This window comes from Clinocottus analis, unplaced genomic scaffold (assembly GCF_023055335.1).
Source record: "Clinocottus analis isolate CAN_PGR_092001 unplaced genomic scaffold, fCliAna1.0.p SCAF_20, whole genome shotgun sequence".
Lineage (NCBI taxonomy): Eukaryota > Metazoa > Chordata > Actinopteri > Perciformes > Cottidae > Clinocottus > Clinocottus analis.
In genome coordinates, this window is record NW_027175932.1 from 4,704,150 (window position 1) to 4,724,690 (window position 20,541).

At 42.9% G+C, this 20,541-nt stretch overlaps 1 protein-coding gene across 1 annotated transcript; it reads right to left on the reverse strand.

The window, feature by feature from the left end:
- Nucleotides 1-1,264: 1,264 nt before the first annotated feature.
- On the reverse strand, nt 1,265-19,894 carry dcn (decorin). The gene is made up of 8 exons (XM_068586392.1): nt 19,427-19,894; nt 11,879-12,105; nt 7,611-7,723; nt 6,544-6,757; nt 5,632-5,745; nt 5,210-5,303; nt 4,011-4,149; nt 1,265-2,754 (listed from the first exon to the last, which is right to left on the reverse strand). Exons 2-8 carry the CDS (start codon nt 12,084-12,086, stop codon nt 2,554-2,556), a joined length of 1,083 nt encoding a protein of 360 aa, XP_068442493.1. The 5' UTR covers nt 12,087-12,105; nt 19,427-19,894; the 3' UTR covers nt 1,265-2,553.
- Nucleotides 19,895-20,541: the final 647 nt, after the last annotated feature.

Genomic DNA, 20,541 nt, shown 5'->3' on the forward strand with positions numbered 1-20,541 from the left:
GAGAATCCATCTATGTCTGATTTAAAAACCATCCATCCAGCTGTCTTTACTCCCCCCCGGGACATGGATGAGGGAGTACGATGGTTCAGTGATTCACATTGTCTATCCACAGCAAGGAATTATAGTATCGAACCTGCCGGCCCATGTGGAGTTTGCATGTGTCTCTGTGTCAGTCTGATTCCCTCAGAGAGCTACGGTTTCCACCCACAGACCACAGACACGGTGGACTGGAGACTCTACATTGAATGCGTTGTCCGTATATGTGTGTATATATATATATATATATATATATATATATATATATATATATATATATATATATATATATATATATATATATATATATATATATATATGTCCTGTACATGTATACAGTACATCCTGTGATGCACCCTGATTCTTGGCAAATGGATGCTGGGGATGGCTCCACCCACACTGAGCCCTGCACAGGAGAAAGGATTATAGGAAATAGATGGGAAAAGGTTCTGCAAAGGTTCTGAAAAGGTACTGGTAATATAATCTGTATCCTTTATTGTATGTGTATTAAAAAAATATATCTCAAAGGCATGATGGGACTAAATGATGACACTGCTGTTACAATGCTGCTTTTATTAAAGCCAAAGTAGCTACGACACTATTCCCTGCATGTGCAAGTCATATCCCGAGTGAATGAACTTGATGAATGGCCCTCATGTTATGTTATTAGAGGAAGAATCTGACCCATGTGTATTTATTTATGTGCTTTGTCAAACGAGATCTGATCGTGTCTAATAAACATGTTTAAAGTGCACATGAAGCCGAAACATGTGAATAGCCAGATTTCTGTGGAGTTTATTTGTATCGTCATCAGCTGGTCAGCAGACATATCAGTTGCAATGTGGCAGGAACTCTACTGGGTCGCATTTCTTTCCTTTTTGAAAAGTCTAAAACTTTAGTTTGCATGAATCTCTGTATTAAAAATGGCACTTTTTTTGAAAAATTTGAATTAAGCCAGCCAATACCTTATTGGACAAGTCTTTTTTAAAATCATGAATATGTGCCTGGAGCACTTTCACCATATGTGTCTCATTACTTATTGTTAAGGTGTCTCACCTGCTTCACACAACCATACCTGTGCCTCCTCTTGACCTTGTTCACCAGGAAGCCGCCGCCCTCTCTCTCTTTGTGCTGTAGATATTGCAGCGCCATCCAGTGGGAGCACACATCTCCATGAACATCATCGATAATTAATGCAAGTTCTGGTCATTACATCCATCAAAAACTGTTACTTTTTCCATTAGTATTTTTATTTTGTTCAGGACACCTTAGCTGGAGTCCCTTCTCCTGGGGGGAAAAAAAGAGGAACACCTTTGTTGCTGATATATTAAGTCTGAGCTATGGTAAGTGCTTGTGCCTTTAAGCAAATGAGAGGTTTTATACAGCATTTATATACAGCGTCTATACATACAACATTCACACCAACATGGTTGCAGCGGGCATGCTAGTCCACGTACACCATGTATTTCTTGACTCTTAAAAAAAGAAATAAAAGGGCAGGGGAACAAGGAGAGAAATACATATAGGGATTAACAAGAGGTACCAGAAAGCACCAGGTTCAGGTTAAAATGAAAAGAAATAAGGGCATGCATATAAATCTTTGGGAATGGCTTCTGTTGAAAACATATTGTTTATTCTACATTTTTTTTATAAGCTATTTTCACCTTGTTTTTCTTTAAGTGGAACAACATACACTATAAGGAACATGAGAGGAAACGCGAGGAAGAAAAAGTGTAAAAAACAAAAAACAGAACTAAACCCAGAACACTGAAGTAAGCACAAGAAATCACAAAGTGATAGAAGTCACGGTTGCTTTTATCTCTACTTGAATTGAGTACAATACAAATAGAAACTCTGAGTTCTTTCAAAGAGTGCAGCGTGGTAATGTTACACTCTGAATGCTATTCCTAGTACACAGGTAATATCTAGTACATTCTGGTATACCAGTTGTTGAAGGCATTGTAAAACACAAAGTTATCCCCTTGCTGCCTGCTCTACAGGCCAGCTTCCTTACAATTCATACAATGGCTAAAGGATTGAAAGTGAATCAAAGTGGGATTAAAAAACATTTTCCACTGAGTGAGGATTCAAATCTTTTTGGTTAGGGTTCACTTCTGAATTTCAAATTTGTCCACTGAAAGCAAATGATACAGCATGAATGTGAGAACAAATTTGTCATGTTAATTGCTTGCTTATAACTGCGTCTATGAATGATGTGCTGTGTGTGAGAGCATCACCGCCGTATGCTGGTGTTTGCTATAAGCCGTGGTTACTACTGCTGCACCAACCTTGAAGCTAAATAATGAAAATGATATGATTGAGGTCCATGTCCATTAACGTTTTTGGAATGAGTGCGTGGATTAATGACGTCACTGTCTGTGGGGAGGCAGTGTTGCTAGGCGGGGGAGGGGGCGGGGTCAGTGTTGTGGGGCTGCGATCGAACACGCACAACTGGAAAAACGTTCACACACTCATTTACAAACACACACGCTTCCTTGCAGAGGTGCACAGGGCGCTCTACTTCTTCCTGTAGTTGCCGAGCTGGATGGCGGAGCGGTCGAAGACGCAGCGGAAGGTGATGGGCTGGACTTCCCAGTAAGGCACAGGGTTGCTGAACAGGCTGATGCCGGAGTACATAGCCTTCTTGTGGTTGAGGCCGGGAGGGCAGAAGTCCTCTGTTCCCACAGCCGCGATCTTGTTGGCATGGAGGTAGACCACCTAGAGAAGGGGATTTAAATAATGATAACCTTTTGGTGACTGAGTGGGATGGGCAATAATTCAAAATAAAGTAGATGAAGGCGATGATCATAAGTCACTGAATAAATAATAATGGCTACAGAGAGCCAAGTAGATGGTTTCCCCTTCTGGATGTTTAACTGTAAACAGTCGGAAAATGACTTCCTACGTGATTTTCAAAAGACTCGATGCCGCTTGCTATTTGAGACCCAGCACAGCTTTATAAGAAACAGAATCACGTAAAAAGCATTTATAAACATAAGAATCATGCAGCTGGGCATTTTGTTTTGAGCACAGTAGCCCTCATCGTGCAGTACAGAGGGAGATGAGAAGGATCCTAGAAATAAGGGGAACTGCCACAAACCCACTGGGATAGACAATATAATGCTAATTACAGATTTCAAAGCCTCTAAATCCAAAAATATTTAAGTTATACATGGTGAAAAGTTCAAATGTTAGCACAATTGCATAAACATGAAAAACTAAGCAACTCATGCAGTAATAATGTGATACAATAATGGTATAGTTAATTTAAGTATACTGATTTTAGTTAGCGCAAACTGTGCACACTGGCTTGTTGGAAGCTGTTTCTCCAAACTCTTCTTCCCATAGTTTGGTTTGCTAGGTTGCAAAGAACAATGCAATTGAAATGTGGATGCTCACAAAATAACCGTACAATTCATTAGGAGTGAATATGAAACCCCCAAAAACGACAGAAAATAACCTCAAAAGGTTTCATAGAGATGGGATGGATGCACCAGCAACTTGTAATGAAATTATAAAATAATCTGAAGCCAAACTACAGTGAAAGGGCCTTGAATCAGGCATGTTTACACTCACCGAATACTGCCAAAAGCTGTAACATTATAGTATGACAGGCTACCAACAATCTACACAATAAACAAACTAAATGAATCCATGTGCCTTTTTTGTTATGGAAGCCTTGCTCGACTTGTAATCGTGCAGTGTGAACCAAAGCAAACCCAATACAAAAATGCAACAAAGTCAAATTTTCCAGTATGGTTTGGATCAGAGAAAATTACCTCTGTGTGCGTGTGTGTGATCACACCGTAAAAAAATGAGAAACAAACGGTAACTAATGCTCAGAGTTAATTTACTGGAACTAAATGGTTGCAATAACAATTCCCCTGGTCCCTGTGATCATGTCGGGGATTCAAACCTGGATTGATAACCCTGAGAAGTGCTGTAATTATGATGTTCATCTGAGCAGCGTGTACCTGGATGTACTTGTGTTCGGACAGGCCGGACGGGACACTGATCAGAGCGTTGTTGTCGAGGTGCAGCTCTCGCAGGTGGGGGACGTTAGCCATAGTGCCGTTTTCCACAGAGCTGATCTCATTGTAACTCAGACCCAGCCTGCAGGAAATATCCGTAAGTAGATGAGACATTAAAATGTGGAGCACAAATTGCGTGAGAGAAAAAGATAGTGACAGTAAATGATTTCCTCCGGCTGTCAAGATTATTGTTGGCTAACGATGTGGTCTGAAAAACAAATGGGCTGAGGAAATGAGAATAGTAAAAAGAATCTATACCTGTGACTGTGGCCAATACTTTCTCAGTCCATTTCTAAATTATGAGCAAATGGAAAATAAAAAACACTCTTCTCTCATATCCTCTCAAAATCCTCTCCTGATGCATCAAAGCCCTCTTTGTTTTCGGTTGGTATGCCATCCTTGGCCCAATCTAAACAGTAATCTTATAAACACAGTGTATCCACATTTTATAAGCAAACCAGTTATTTTGATTATCTAAAAAGTACTGCTTGGGTCTCGGGTTTTGTTATACAATAAAAGCCCGTAAACCGGAATACCAGAGTAAGCTAATGCATGTCGCACCGGAGAATGAAAACATGAGACAGCAGGAAAAAACTAAACACAACATGAAATGCGTCTCATGTTTCCTAAGGGGCAAGGCAATGTTAGGCTATGTATCTTTTTGAAAGAGGAAAAAAGACAATAGTCCTTTTACAAGAGATCAACTTTGTTATTTTTAAAAAGCTATTCATACTCACACTTTGCTAAATTTAGTTCAAGCCGGAGTTTTCCCTTCTTGTTCATACTGTCATTGTCTTTTCCCACTTCAAACACACCCGCTAGGTTGTGGTAGCTAATGTTAGCAAACTTTAGTAGCTTTGCTAGCGGCTATGTGACTGACTCTACCAGCCATGTTAAGATAGAGCTGTGAGAAACTGACATCATTCAGTCAATGCTATGGCTTTATAACTCGCTTATTGTTATGTGTCAGCATGGTGCAGATACATTTCAATAGTAAAAACAAAAGCTAACACGGCGTAAGTCCACAGGAAACTCGATAGGAAAACTCAATATGCACTTGAATTGCAAATGCCGTTTGTTGTGTAATGAAATGATGAGCTTAATATGGGTTACAGTAAAGAGAGAATCATAATTTGTATTACTTGGCCAGGTTCTTCAGGCCCTTCAGGCTGCCAGCCGTCACCTTGGAGATCTTGTTTCCGTCCAGGTGGAGCTCAGAGAGAGAGCTTGGCAGACCTGGCAACCCACAAGACCAGGATTAGCACCATACACATTAAAGTGATGACATGGGAAACATTTAAGATTAGTTAGCAACTTGCAACATCAAATTTCAGCTTAAAAAGTACAGATAAATTATCAAGGAGGGATTGTTTCCAAGTGTATTAGGTCTATATCATTTTACTAAAACATCAACAACATGTTCCAACAATGAGATACCATGCAGAACAGTTGTTTTGCCGAACACTTAAATCCAAGCTTGCATTCCTTTGTTGAAGACTGATGTTTTTGGCAGACTCTTGCAAGTCAAAACTTATTTGTACAAAAAGATATTAGTGTTTTTCACCTTTGGGGATCTCTGTGATGTTCGTGTCAGCGATGCGAATGTAAGAGACCCTTTTCAGGTCAGCGAAAGCACTGGCCTCAATGCCTGCGCTCCTCAGAGGGTTGGACCCCAGCTCTGAAAATGAACATGAGAAAAAAAACAGAAAATTGTGAGTTCAGACAGGAAAAAAAAAGAAAGAGAAAGAACAGCAGAAACAGATCACGTCTATGAAGTGTATTCCTCTCCTTGGGCGTTACGGGAACATAGAGCTGAGTCATGAGTAAACAAAGTCTTGGGAAAGAGAAAAGCTTGTGTTTGCAAGACAGACTGTCTCCAAGCCTGATTCCCTGATTTGTCACAGATCATGATTCTTATACCATTAAGTGATTTAATCCACACTTTAAGCTTCAGTTGAGCCGTAACTCTTTTTAATTTGTGGAACAGGAAGTTAGAGATGAGTTGTCAAAGGGACAATTGGAGGAAAAGGAGTGGATGAAGGACAACAAACAAAAACATATGCAAAGTAATCATGCACGTAAATGACGTGTACACCTTGAAACGCCATCATGCAAACCAAATGTTCCAGGTAAAAGGCTTGTTTGCATCCTTTACAACTGTAGAAGGATAGTATAATAATCCACCTCTTTTTTCTCTTGCACTCTCAACATGAACTTCTATAGAGTACCTTGTTTTCATGAAAGTACAAGAAAACTCAGCACATGTCGTGAAAACATATAATTCAAACACTTGGTTTCCCTTCTGGGTAAATATTATTCATCACGCCTGTTGAACTGGAGCCATCCGCACGGGCATACCTCAAGAGATGTGACCTACACTGTTGAAACATATACCACAAACCTCTTCAAGCTGTTAGCTATCCCTACAAACATTTGCATTTTTGAACGAATAAAGAAGGTTATTTTATTTTCATACCCATGACGATGACATTGGACAGGCCCTGGAAGGAGGTCTTTTTGATCTTGGAGATGTCGTTCTCATGGATGCGCAGCTCCTGCAGGCTCTTGGGCATGTTGGCGGGCATGTCCTTCAGCATGTTCTTGGACAGGTAGAGGCGCTGCAACTTGTTCAAAGGACTGAGGGCCTTGGCGTGGATGATGGAGATTTTGTTGTTCACCAGGATCAGAGCCTATAAGGAAGAATATCAAATGAGATGAATTATTGCTGCATGGTGTAGTGTGTAACACTTTGGGAAAGTAGTTTTCTTCCTGTCTCTTCCTAGTTAAATTCACAACTTCTATCACTGTGGAATTTGACCTCGATTTGGACCTTTACCAGAAACAGAAACATTTCCTGCTTCAATTGCACCATGGGACAAAAGCAAATATGTTCTTTCCAGATGAGATTCTGCACAAACAAGACATTTTTGAGCTCGGCAGCTGTGTTAACCAGGTGCCTGCGCGGTCAAGATGGACGGCCAAGCTCAAATCTAATCTGGAGTTATCCCTCCATTTTCATAGGACTCTCCCTCCTGCTGTCTCACTCCCATGTAAAACAGACATGAGGCAATGTGAGGTATGTGGTCCTTTCCCTTGAGAGGCCAGATACATTGCAGTGGAAACAGTTCTGACCTTCAGACAGAGGTATTTATTGAGAGCAAGAAAGCGAAAGGCTTGAGGGTGCAAGGCCTACGGGTGAATAGTTTCCATGCATCTGGAGTGGAGGATATATGGAGGAGGTTGAGGAGAGTTTGGGGACGGGAGTTGAAATGGGGTGCATGTTTTTAGAATGAATAACAGCTCTGAGGGTGGTTATATTTCATAATATGGCACACAACACTGTGAGTAGTTTTTGAGAAATAAATTGGCAAACAACCAAGAACAACCAGATAATTCATGAATCCTTTCAAAACAAGATGTTTCCTCCTGGGGGTCACCGAGGTTCATATTGGAGGGTTGCAGTTTGTGATAGGGTTGCATAACAACCTATGGCGTAACATTATATATATATTACACACTCTGCAGATGTGAAACGCATCTTACATGTAGTCCTTTGAGGTTCTTGAAGTCATTCTCCTTGATCTCGGTGATCTTGTTGTTCTGCAGGTCCAGCAGGGTGGTGTCGTCTGGGATGTCCTCAGGAACTGTCTTCAGACCTGATGGGGAATGTTTATGAGAGATGGTTTTGATCAGATGGAAGGAACTCGGGCTGGAAGCACGCAACCGCAATAAATCTATGAGAATGATGGGTAATAGGAAGCTAAGTTTGAGGTGATGCGGTGACTGCCGTTGTTCTTATGACGAGAGGTTAACCGCACTCTGACCTCAACTTGTCTCCATGTTTCAAGTGTTTGATGACCAGTCAACAACTTACTGAGGACCTATAGTCTTGTAAATCAAGTCTACTGAGAGTGCTTTCGAAAGCCATAGTCAAATTAGAGTGAAATTGATACGTTTTTTAGTCTAGTTTGGTTTTGAAGCGCATACATTGAAGCAGAGTACAAAGGAGCAGAGACACTTCTAAGCAGGAAGTCGTGGACGTTGAGATGTATGATTTTTTACCCTTTGACTTTTATAAACTTCAACTTTAGTCATTAAGCATATGCTGGATGTTTTCTGCGGTCCAGATGTTAAGTACGCACTAGACTTCTGCTGAAGCCCAAGTCAGGAATCTCCCACTCAAGTTAACCTGTAGTTTACCCCGTGTCCAGCTCAACAAGTCCAATGCAGACAGCCCATATCCCCTATGTTTTGGTCCGCTGCTTTGCATTTGGGTGGGATTCTCGTGTCAATATATTCTCACTGTAATTGGATGCTTTTTTTCATGCACTTTAACATTGATTGTTGCTTATATAGTCATGAATATTTAACGCTGTCGAGAAAAGTAAAGAAGAAAAAAACACGTTTACAAGAGCTTTTAGCTCTTAAGAACTGTTATGGGTTAAACCAGGATGAGCTGGAAAGAGGAACCAAAGTTACAGTAGAGACTCTCTGAAATAAGAACGTCTGCTTTGTCAAAATAGAACGCTCCACAAAGTCTCGACGAAGGAACTTAGAGCCGAGTGGGTTTTATAGTGACATTCCAAAGAGAATAAACCAGTGTTTGATGTGCTCCGAGGCACAGATGGTGGAAATGGACCTTAAAACAAATTTCCTTCAGAGTAAGTAAGCGACTGCATACCTGGACACTGAGCTCACCCTATATCATTTTGCTTGGACTCCATCACGGCGCGTCATGGTTAATGTGACACAGAAAATGGCATCTGTAGTGAAAGAGTGTTTGGTGGAGTGGTGGAGCGAAGACAGCTGGGAGTCATGGTGTATGCTCTTGCACATCCGTGGTAATCCAAAAAATACACTGAGATTCATAATGGGTAGTTTACATTTCAGAGGAAGAGGCGTTGAATAAACTGTTTAACAAAGAAGCTTACATTACGTATCTCTGGACATTTTGTCCAGAGATACGTGAGACGACTTCTCTGCAGCTCACACAAACTACAAGCTTTTCTGTCAGCTTCTCCACCTCTGCAGTAGACGACCAACAAACCATCTAGCTGTTTGTGGTCACCACTATCATGACAGTCACAGAAAACGAGGAGTTGTTGATGAGACAGCGTCTCAAGATCAGTGAAAAAAAGTATAAATAAATAAGTAAATATAATTTAAATATGCAATTTTCAGTAGTTAATTTTCAGTTTTTTTCAATAAAATATTCCCACCTGGTCTAAATACTACGGCCCGTCATATTGGCAGTACAGAAGAGGGCGTCCTGTTTATCATTGTATCAAATACAACACAATAATTAGCACATCAGTGGGAGTGCTCTCACTCCATTTCATAACACATTTATTATGAGATGAAGTGCATGCTTGCTTTGGACTGCACTGGACACTTCCAAGCATTAATGACAGTGTTTATGCAATTTCCTCAAGTAAGACAAGTGGATCTGGCTGCATCACCTAAGACTCCAGGGATTTATACAATACAATACAATAAACTTTCTTGTCCCACTTCAGGGAAATTTGTCTTGGACTCTCTGCGGTGCGTCACAAATGCCTTAAGTTACATAAAAACACACAATATATCCCCAACCAAACAACAATTGCAGTATTTGAGTACGTTTGGATTTATAACTGCACATCTTACACAATCACTGTTTATGAAAGGTTCACCTTTAATCAGTGACGCTGATGGTTGCGCCATTAGATAAATACCTGTAACCAAGAACAATAGGTAATTCTGGCAGTCAATGGATAAGCAAACATAATCACACATTTTTTTGAAGCCAAGGCTTAATTTTTCTCTCCTGAGTGTTTGAGCTGTCATCCTGCCAGCTGCAAACTCAGGCAGGAAAATTCACATCTACAAAGTGAACGGGTGTTTTGGGACGGTGAGCAGACTCTTCTGTCTTGCCTGAGCCTGTGTGTGTGTGTGTGTGTGTGTGTGTGTGTGTGTGTGTGTGTGTGTGTGCCTGAATATAAACATACAAGTTTTAATCCTGTGTGTGTGTGTGTGTGTGTGTGTGTGTGTGTGTGTGTGTGTGTGTGCAGGCCAGCAGGTCTGGGGAACAGATGGAGGCGCGGGGCCAACAGCGCTAATGCAGGAGTGGAGAATTGCGTGATGGCGCTGACTGGGACCCCGACTGTAGGGCTGATGTCATGGAACCAGGGTTTTCCTGAACATCTCTCTCGCCAACTGTCCGTCACTCTGACTGTCGAGCTGTCTGCACGCTCTGATACTTATACTATATGTAAACGCCATTTACTTTCACCGTCTCACCCTTGGCCCTCTGAAGCTCACTAAACCAAAGTGGCTCTGTGGTTATGTCTGTCCTCCATTTTTATTCCACCCTGTCCATCTGTGCCACTCTCTCTTCCTTCTCATCTGCTTCCTTGAAGCTCATTCTCCATCCTTTCCAGATAAAAGCAGAGTTAAAATAAAGCGATCAAACCCAACTGCAAAGCGAAGCACTTTTATGTTATATGCAAAAATAAATGAAGTCACGGACCTCTCCACGACGGAGTCTCTATGACTCATGCTGTTGTATATCAGATTTTAGACTAACAGAGTGGATGGGATCCAAACAACCACGATGAAAATCAAGTAAATTGTTGTGATTGTTCTGAATTAAAAAGCTGGCAAAGCAGTAAACCCTGATGAGCATGCTTTACATTGAGCAACACGCGTGTTGGTTTGCTCAGGATGCCAAATCCGACCTCTTTTAATCTCCACTTATGTTTCCAAACCATATTTGGCCAGAAAAGACAAATAATGTAATGGTTACAGGAAGGGAAATAAGCCTCACGGCATCTGTGAGCATTTAGGGTGTCAACATGGGTGTCATGTTCTCTGGAGGATGCAATAATGCAAAACGTCATATGACCCTGAAACTAATATGTGGGTTTATGTGGACGATTTGTGAAGTCAGGGACTTTTTTTTGCTCTTAAAAAAACCCCATTAATGCCACTTGACACAATAAAAGTAAATTGAAATTACTGCATCTGACCTCACTCATCCAGTTAAGTCTTTTGTTCCAAACGGAGGAGTGGACAAATAAAAAATGGACATGACCAAGAAGCTTGTTGCATCCAGACTTAATTAAATCAAGTAACACATCGTCATTTCAGTGATTGTGGGCGACATGCAGCATCAGTACAAACAGTACCAAAATGGTGGCAAATGGCATCATTTTATGTGACTGAGCGAGTTAAAATGAATCAGTGCGACTGTGTGACGATCATTAATAAGATGGTGCCTCTGCTGGAGTGGAGACATCAGCCACTGTCTATTCCATCCCTGCTTTCAAATTCTCATAAGTCAACTTGGTGAGAAGTCGGCGTAACCACATTTGTGCCCACAGAGCAGAAATGTCCCCTTGCGAGGAAGACTTTCTGCTCAGACATTTTGCCTTTTAACGTGCAGGCGCCTGGTTTTTATGTGCACGGGCTTTGAGACCAATAAAAGGGTCATGTGCCTGTACGCAGCAGTGCGCAGCCGGATGCGAATGGATGTAGTGGTGGAACGCTATAAGAATCGATCCATTTAACTATTACTGCGTTTCCAAAAATAAGTTGGCCTCTCACTGATTGTTTTAAAAAAGCAAAAAGGAGGAAAGAAAGGAGGAGAGAGACAACGAGAGGCTCCGACTCTCTCCCTCTACTGATGAAGCAAGTGCAACCAGAGAGAGGCCATGTATTTATACCCATGTCATGTGCTGCTACTCGTGGAAAGATTAGTCTGGAGCCCTGACAAATGATCAGTATTCTGATGCTACACAACCGTTATGAAACATTAAGGTCCCTTTGCCTACCGAGGTCAGAGCACTGGATCACTCGCAGGTGGCACTGGCATCTGAAGGGGCACTTGGGTCCTACAGGTACGGGAGGGAGGGCTAGATCCGGAATCTCTCGACCCGATCCCGCCTCATCCTCCATCATGAAGTCCAGGAAGCCGGACTGGCGGAAGGGCAGAGCCCAACAGGCAGTGACCAGGAGCAAAGAGAGACAGGCTGACCTCATGGCGCTGCTAGCAGGGAGCCTGGGGAGGACGACAAGACACAGTTCAGTTCAAAGGTTTTGGGTGGATACACTTTCAAAATAGTCTGCCTATGATTAGTTTTGAAACTGCCATACTCTGTTTGTTTCTCAGTCCCCGTGGAGGGAGAATTTTGATTTCCACTGGGAAGAGAGGAGGCCACAGTGAATGAAAGCCAAAACAAGAGACATAGATTGAAGTCCAGAGGAGCGAAGGGCTAAAGGTGACAGGAGGGAGGAGCAGAAGGTTAAACACTCGGGTGTAACAATTTATGGAGGGTTGGTGAAGAAAGAGGTTAAAGTGGTCGGTTTTTAGACCGAAGGTGAAAGGTGAGAGCAGGAGTTAGCGCAACGCCAAAGGAGAAAACGACACAATAGTACTATGTCAGAGGCATCAAGCCTCCGAGGGACCAAATTATTATATTATTGAAGAATAGAGAGACAGCGAATACGACCTGAAGGAAATGTAATATCTTCTTCATCAGTGGTTTTAAGAGTTTCTGTCTGATGTACCCCCACATTTAGAAAACTGGAATTCAACATTGTTAGTCATATAAAAGTATCAATATTGTGTCAATATTTGGGTTTTCAAAATGGAGCTGGATGGGCACAATATTTAATCGTTCATCACATCATTTTTATGACCATTTTCATCACTTTTTAAAACATATGTCCATTATTGAATCATTTTATTAGCTTGTTTCACTTTCTAACACTAAACTACCATTCTTTATGCAACGTGACTATGTGGATATACTTTTTTTATTGAATTGTTTTTCCCCAAATGAGTTGAGCTCCTACAATCTTTCCACCTACTCCCTGCAGGAGAAAATCCTCTGTTTTGCTTTTGGTCCGATGATCTGGTGTGCCTGTGTAATTTGCCGATGCAGCAATCAAGTTTAGTTTCTTTGTCATTTTGAAAAATGAACATCTGCATAAGTTTTTACAGCCATACACAGGAGATGCATGATGGGAAATCGTATGACTGCCACAGTGCTACATCATCTCGTCAAAAGTAATAAATCATAAGAAGCCCTTTAAATAGCATTCATCTATTCCACTGTGCCGGTGGAGTCACTGGGAGAATCCTGCTTCCTTTTGCCGTCTTCTATTTCTAAACGCAGCCACAAGCCAGTTGACACATCCGCACACTCTCTCGAACTCAAACACATAGAGAAACATACAACTGCCTGACCTTTTGCACAATACACACACACACACACACACACACACACACACACACACACACACACACACACAGACACACACACAGTCTCAAAGAAAACCCAGCAATCTGGTTGTCATGTGTGTAGCCAAAAGTTGCTCCTTCCGTCTTGGGGCCACAATAATTGAAGGGCAGATTTGAGCCGCAGCGGCCGAACAAATGATTTGGGAGTAGCTGGTCTGCAACGGACCTTAACCTCAACATCATGACCAGGATGATGAAACTGACCCAAAACCAGTTGGCCCGCGCTGAAAGTGACTCGAGGCTGGTTTGTATGATCCGTGTCCATGCGCATGATGCTTATGTGCTGTATCTTTGCTCAATTTGTCATTTAAGTGCATGTTTTTAAGTGCAATAGTTTGTGTTTTTTAAGTGTATTCAAGCAGGTGCACACATTTTGCCATAAGTGCACTTTTTGTTTGTACGTAATGTACAATTAAAAACCCATTTGAAGGGTTAATTCTTTCAAAAGTTTCTAAGAAAGAAAGAAAAAGAGAAAGATTGGCTGCTGCAGTAGAGTAAATCCAGGTTAGGGTTAAGCCAGGTCACCGGATGAGGGCTCAGAGGGACTCTGAACACAAGCAGTAATTAGAACTCATGTCCACAAAACAGCCACCACTTTGACACACTGTTCAGCTCCAGTCCAGTGCTTACACTGCTTGCAGTTTGTCCAATCTTAAAATCAATTCAATTCAGAGGAGAATTGTGTTGGATGGGATCGCTCGGCTTCTGACTGTTTCTTTTTCATTGTTTGCACTCTTGCGCTGGGTCTATAAAGCGTGGAAAAAAAAACCATTTAAAAGGGTATAAAGTTGGCATTTAGAGTCTGTTTGTTGTGTGGATGCAGTTTTCCATGCAAAACCTTTGCCACTTTGTCTTACTTGGAAACATGCAGTACGCTGTGCAGTGGGAGGCGTCGACACAAAGAGCTCCGGTCTGAACATCCAGTTGATCCAGAGTACACGTTGTTCCAGTCTTTCGACAGACTGAGTAATCTTGGCTGTGTCAGGCTCTCTTATCTGAGCGCAGCAGCAAGCTCAAACCAACGAAAACCTCCTGTGCGCAGACTTGGCAGCGGCAGTAGATTGTGATTTTTCGAGATACAAAGCACTTCTGGGTTCGAACGAGCTCGTCGATGCCTTTGATGGTTTGTTTTACCCGGCTCGGATGCCAGATCGGTTTGTCTCGTAGTGTGATACACTAATTGACGATACTGGAAAGTATTAGAAAGTGACTTTAGACAGGAGGTATACTAGTGTTGTGAACTCCCCACATCCAACACATCTTGCAGGCTGGAACATTCAGAATGATCCTTTAAAGCCAGTGTATACCAGCTCTGCTTGAAGGAGCAGCAATGTACACAATATAACAGAGGTTTCAACGCTGATTACTGAACCGTATCTCCCGGCTTTGACCCGTCGCCACAAGCCCATAAACCCAAATACATGCACATGTGCATTGGTGCAGGATTTCAGATGGCCCTCCATGTGTTCTGCCATCGATCCATCAAGCGTTCGCCCATAAAAGCTTCAGCAGCTTTTAATGTGAGCCAGGCAGGAGAGAAGCAGAGGGGAGTGATCTCAAACTGAGCCGTGTGGGCATTCACTGGCTGCAGCCTTACTGCAAAGACAAGAGTTACGGCTACTTTGTGAGATGTAATCAAGCCCAGGAGTTGTTTGGGAGTGAGACTAAAACACGACTTTGAAACCAATCCAGGAAGAAGAGGTTCCCAGGCACATCAACACACGACTGGCAACCACAACGGCAGAATAATCTGCGGCGAATTGTATTAACATTGTGTTAAGTGGTTTAGGACTTAGATACAGGGCTGCATATTGCAGAGATGTATTGCTATGTGGTAACATTAGAGCTGGGAATAATTGGGTACACGGTGTCTGTGAACTTGAAGGTCACTCAAAAATTCAAAACGTTGAAGAAAAAAAAAAAGAGTTGAAATTCAGGGCTTTTCCCTGCGTTCTGCGTGAGGCAACCTGCTGTGCCGCAGGCGGTGGGTCTTCCATTACCAGTGTGCTCAGATGTGTCCACCGGCCCGGCTGCATGGCCTGCTCAAAGAATGATGCCCCCACTTCTATATACACACACACGCATGCAGACACACCTAAATAATCTACCGAACACACGACACAGGCTCCTTAAACACATTTGCTTGTGTGTGTGTGTGTGTGTGTGTGCGTGTGTTGGTGCACGCTAAACCCACAGGGCTTCCAACAGAGCATGCTGAAACATGACTTCCCCATGCAGACTGTGCATCTCTGCATTTCTAATCCCCTCAAAGAACATTTCTGCTACGGGATGAAAGGTATTCCCTTATCATTTTCACTTTTACTGAGAGATCAAACCCACGCTGGAGGTCAAACCTTGATGTTAGAAAACGTGTCATGTGGTGCCCCGCAGCTGAGATAACACGACACATTTCACACACTGATATTTCTGTGTGCATCTCCACTTGTTTTAAAACTTACTATGGCATTACTTTTTGAAACATTGGTTTTGAGATGTTTAAATATACCATTAGAAACTCTTCTTTCACGCATTCTTTTAATAATGTATGATTATGAAACGCCATGGGGCAGCTTCACTGGCCAGCATCAAATTATGATATGGCTGTATGCCATCATGCACAATGAACAAATGGAACAGGCTTTATTCACAAGAATTGAACTGACACTAATCAGTGCGGCAGGAACTGATACACACTTGTTTCCTACAAATGGACTTTTAAAAACCATGCAATGCATCTGATGCATTTAGCTCTTTTTTCCACCCTAATTCTGAAAAAAGCATGCATGGTTACTTATGTGAAACTGAATTTGTGTAAGTATGTTACTGTAGCAAAGAAAGTTTATGAAGGTTATTATGTTTATCTGTTCTGTTAAGTCTTTTCACTCTGGACTTGAGCCTTCCAAAGAGGCTTTGAATGGTCAGCAGAGGCCTGTTGAAGCACTGAACTATGGTATAGAAGAGACGTTTCGAAATTGAAAAAGCACAAGCCGCCGTGAGTAAGTTTCGTCTGTATCCCAAGAAAGGACATGTGCTAAATGATCCACGAACCATCGCTATCTTCTTCTCGTGTCTCTGAAAGCCTGCGATTCATCATCCCTCATGCGACTGAGAAAAATGCGGACGCAGGTTGACATTTCCTGTGGCTGCCGCATCCTTGTCAATTCTCCGGTGTCCCTCTTTTGTCCCTCCCTCCAATCTCCCCCAAGTCTGGCCCCAGTCTTACTAATGATTCCCAGACAGGAAGCAGAGCTCGCATGAGGGAGTAAAGCAATTTTCCCTCCTTTGCTTTGTCACTTTCTCCTCTTAGTCGCGACCTTTCATTGGAACTCTGACGCATCGAAATACATCCACTATACCGCAGAACAATTTCCTCATGGAAAAAAAATCTTTACGTGTTCAGCAACATGGTGTTGTGTTTTGTTTTTTTTTTGGTTAGCAAATCAAGCCATGTTGCAAAGAAGAAACCCGTGCAGCAGACACCCATTCCATCCCGTGCTCCACCCCTGTCCATTAGCCTCCCCCTCCCCCCATCCCGTCTAACTCTCCACAGGCCTGCGTCTGCCTCTGCAGAGCGTCTGTCGGCAATGAATCACTGGAAGGTATTTACACGGCCACAGGACTTTTAAAAACACGTGTGGCCATTTTAACCCATCACGAAATGACGATGAAGTTCACACACACACATACGCATAATCGATAAAGCTGAAATGTAAAGACACGAGTGGTTTTCTCTTTCGGCTCTTCCTTTGGCAGCGGACGTTATTTTCAACAAATCTCTGATATATGGGGGATTTTTTGGAGTCAGAACATGTGTATGTGGAAATATGCAAAGACTCGGCCAACCAACAATCTCAGAGCCAAAATGCTCTTGTAATAAGGGTTATGCCAAATCAGACCGCTCTGGGAAATAGCCGTCCAGGCTCCCCTTTATCTGTGCATGGAACGTTTTTTTGGCTTCGAGAATGCCCGGGACAGTCCTTTGACCGCGACAATCAGTGTCATTTCTTCGCGCAGAAAAAAAGTGAAAACGTGTCAGAGCCCGAACTATTATCGAAAGATCATTTCGGGGGTCTCTAAAGCATGTCTTCTTTGTGGAGCCGTGGCATGAGAAAGCCGGCGAGCGGTTTAACCACATTTCAGCTGTTCCATGAGAAGAGCTGACAGCCTGCCATCAACCTCAGTCCCATTATCAACAGTCTGCACTGCACCGACGTGGACAAACTGCCCAACCTTCTCTCCCTTTCTTCTCTTTCCATCTCTTGCTTTTTTGTGTGTGTGTGTGTGTGCTCTTTTCCTTCCTTCCCCGGCTTCTCTTCCATAGCTTATGGTGTTTTCTTTCGCCGTCTGACCCTTAAAACTTTGGCCAGAAACACTGACATGTGGAACTTTCTGGTATTCCTAAGAGCAAAGAAGGGAGGGAGGGAGGGGGGGGGGGTCATGTCTGATGTCAGTTCAATTCCATTGTTCGTTTGCTGTTTTTGACCCAGAGAGCTGAAGTCCAGATGGAAAAAGCAGCCCCTGGGTGCATCTGGGCCTTGTCTCCCCCTAACCCTCCGTTGACTCACTCCTGGTTTAAATGATAAACATCTGTTCAGCTCACAACAAAAGTATGAACTGCTGAAGAACCTCCATTGCCCAGAGTGTGTTTTAGTGCAGTCTTTATGCCTCACTCGGCCTCTGTTCTATTCTTTTCTAAGTCCCACTCTTCAGTCTACTTTGTTTGTCTCACTTTTCTTGCCTTGTTCATTTTCACTCCGGTCAACTCAATTCAGTGCAGCTGAGCCTGATTAGTTTTTTCTTTCCCCTGCTGGCTTAAAGGATGTAATGAGTTAGCTGAGACTTGTGTGGTGGCTTGCCGGGAAGCCTTCAGACCTCTCTTTGATAGAGGAAGCTGTACCATTACGGGATTAATGGCACTGCGCGTTGCCAGGTACAGCTTTTTTTTTGTTGTTTTGTTTCATCCCCTCTTCAAAGCCGCTCACTTTAAGTTGCCCCTAGCAATTTGGGTCCTGTCCTGCTCCTGTGAAAACACAGCAGCAGACGCCACGGTGGGCCGAGAAGGTTCACAATGAGAAGAAACAGGGCCGCAGACAGATAAGAGATTGGGGTTAAAACGGTCTGGTTACATTCCCGAATGAACTGCTGAAGTGTGAAAAGAAGAATCGTTGTTGTTGTTTCTGCTCCCCCCCCCCCCCTTTCGTTTGTTTGTCGACTGCCCCGAGGCCACAGGGAAAGAAAAGGAGGGAGAGAAAGAATGAAACAGAGCTAAATAAAGAGAGAAAAGGAACAAATTAATGACACAAAGGCATTTTCCACTGACGTCAGTATGAAATCTACATTTTCTGCCTTCCCCTCGCTCAACCCCGGGTCTTTATGGAAGCATTACAAATCAAATTGACTTAAAACTAACACTAAAACAAACTCCATATGGGTAACAGCCAAACAATCAACAAACAAGTGTCAAATAAAAGCAACAAATTACAAAACTAGGAGCTGAAGTTGTGAATCAAACATCACATGGCACTTATCGGTGGTGGGTACCTTTTAAGATTAACAATGAGCCAGGGGAATATGTTTTTTGGGGGGAGGAATGAGGTACCAGCATCAACTGCACTACCACACCCCCTTCCCCAGCCGCTGCTCTTTCCACTGAGCTGTATGCCGATTGGACTAGATCTGATTAAAGGTCTCTCATCACACAGCCAAGAGAGCTGTGGGAACAAGACCTGGCAATGTCCAGAAAATACACAACATACATGAATGCACGACAAAGGAGAACAAATCATTCCCAAATCCAGTTTAACAAATGTGACTGCAAAGAAAAACAACACATGCAGTCACCGTATCTTCACACTATGACATTATAAGTAAACAATTTGACTTTAAGATCATGATTTATTGATTTTCTCATGCAAAAAGTTCCAACCCTGCAAAAAACCCAAACCCTTCTCTCAAAGACTTTTCTCCCTCACTTTAAAGGCGAGTCCACGTTGACACCTAACTCTTCATTCTGAACCTAACTTCAGCCGTTATTACCCATACTTCCCTCCTCTCTCAGAGTAAAGCATGAACGTACCTGTTCTCAGAAGAAGCAAGACAGAGAGTAAAATTGTGCGAGATGAGCTTGACTCCCAAAAATCCAGTCGAGTGGGGGGGATGAGACTGAAGTGGCTTGCGAGGGCCTATCGGGTAATTAGACTCAGAACGCGTGCAGCCAAGATCAAGCAGGTGTGCTCTGTCACAACAAGGGGAGGAGAGACAGAGGAAGAGAGACAGAGGAAAGAGAGGCGAGAGAGAGAGACGGAGGGAGGGTCCGACCGCCGAGCTCCTCTGAGGACCGAAAACAATTGGTGGAGAACTTCCCCCCCGTTCTCGCTGCGCGCTCCAAAAAACAGCTGGAAATGGAGAAGGGAAAGGAAGGAGGAGAGAAAAAAAGGAGGGAGAGAGAGAGAGAGAGAGAGAGAAAGCAGGACACAGGGAGAGGGAAAAGAAAGAAGGAAGGAGAAGAAGTGAAAGAGGCAGAGAGTTGGAGTTTAAAGCAATAAGCAGTGATTCGGCTGGCAGCCACCCTCACTGTGACATCTGGTAATGATAGGGCCTGTGTGGAGCTTAGCAGAGCGCCGCACACAATCGCTTTCGCCCTCTTTCACACTCTGTCGGTCATTCATTCGCATTCAGCCCCCCCAGGGAAAAAACAAAAACAGCACACACACAAACACACACTCGCACACACTTTTGTCTAATCTCTTCAGATTGGCACCTCCTCCCAGTAAACCTCCATTTCGGTGTTAACCCCAAATCTTGATTAGGTTTGTCGAGGTGTCCTTCATGGACTTTTTGGGGTCTATTGGATTTTTTTATTGGCCCACAATAGAACGCTCCCATGCCTACTCCTCGCCTGTAGCCGGAAAAGAATGACAATATTGGATTCACGTGGCAACTTCCATATGGTTACGGTTAGGGTGAGTTGGTATAAAAGGTTAACACCAAATCAAGTTTTTACAATTCGCCCCAAGAGGAATGCACATGTCTGCAGTTATTCATGGGAATTTGTCAAATAGTCGATATTCCACCCAATACCACAAATGTGAACCTCATGGTGACACAAGAAGAAAAGTCAGTGGTGGATCATCAAAGTCATCTGAATGCATCCTCTGGGAAGCATAAATGGTCGTACCAAATATTGTGCTA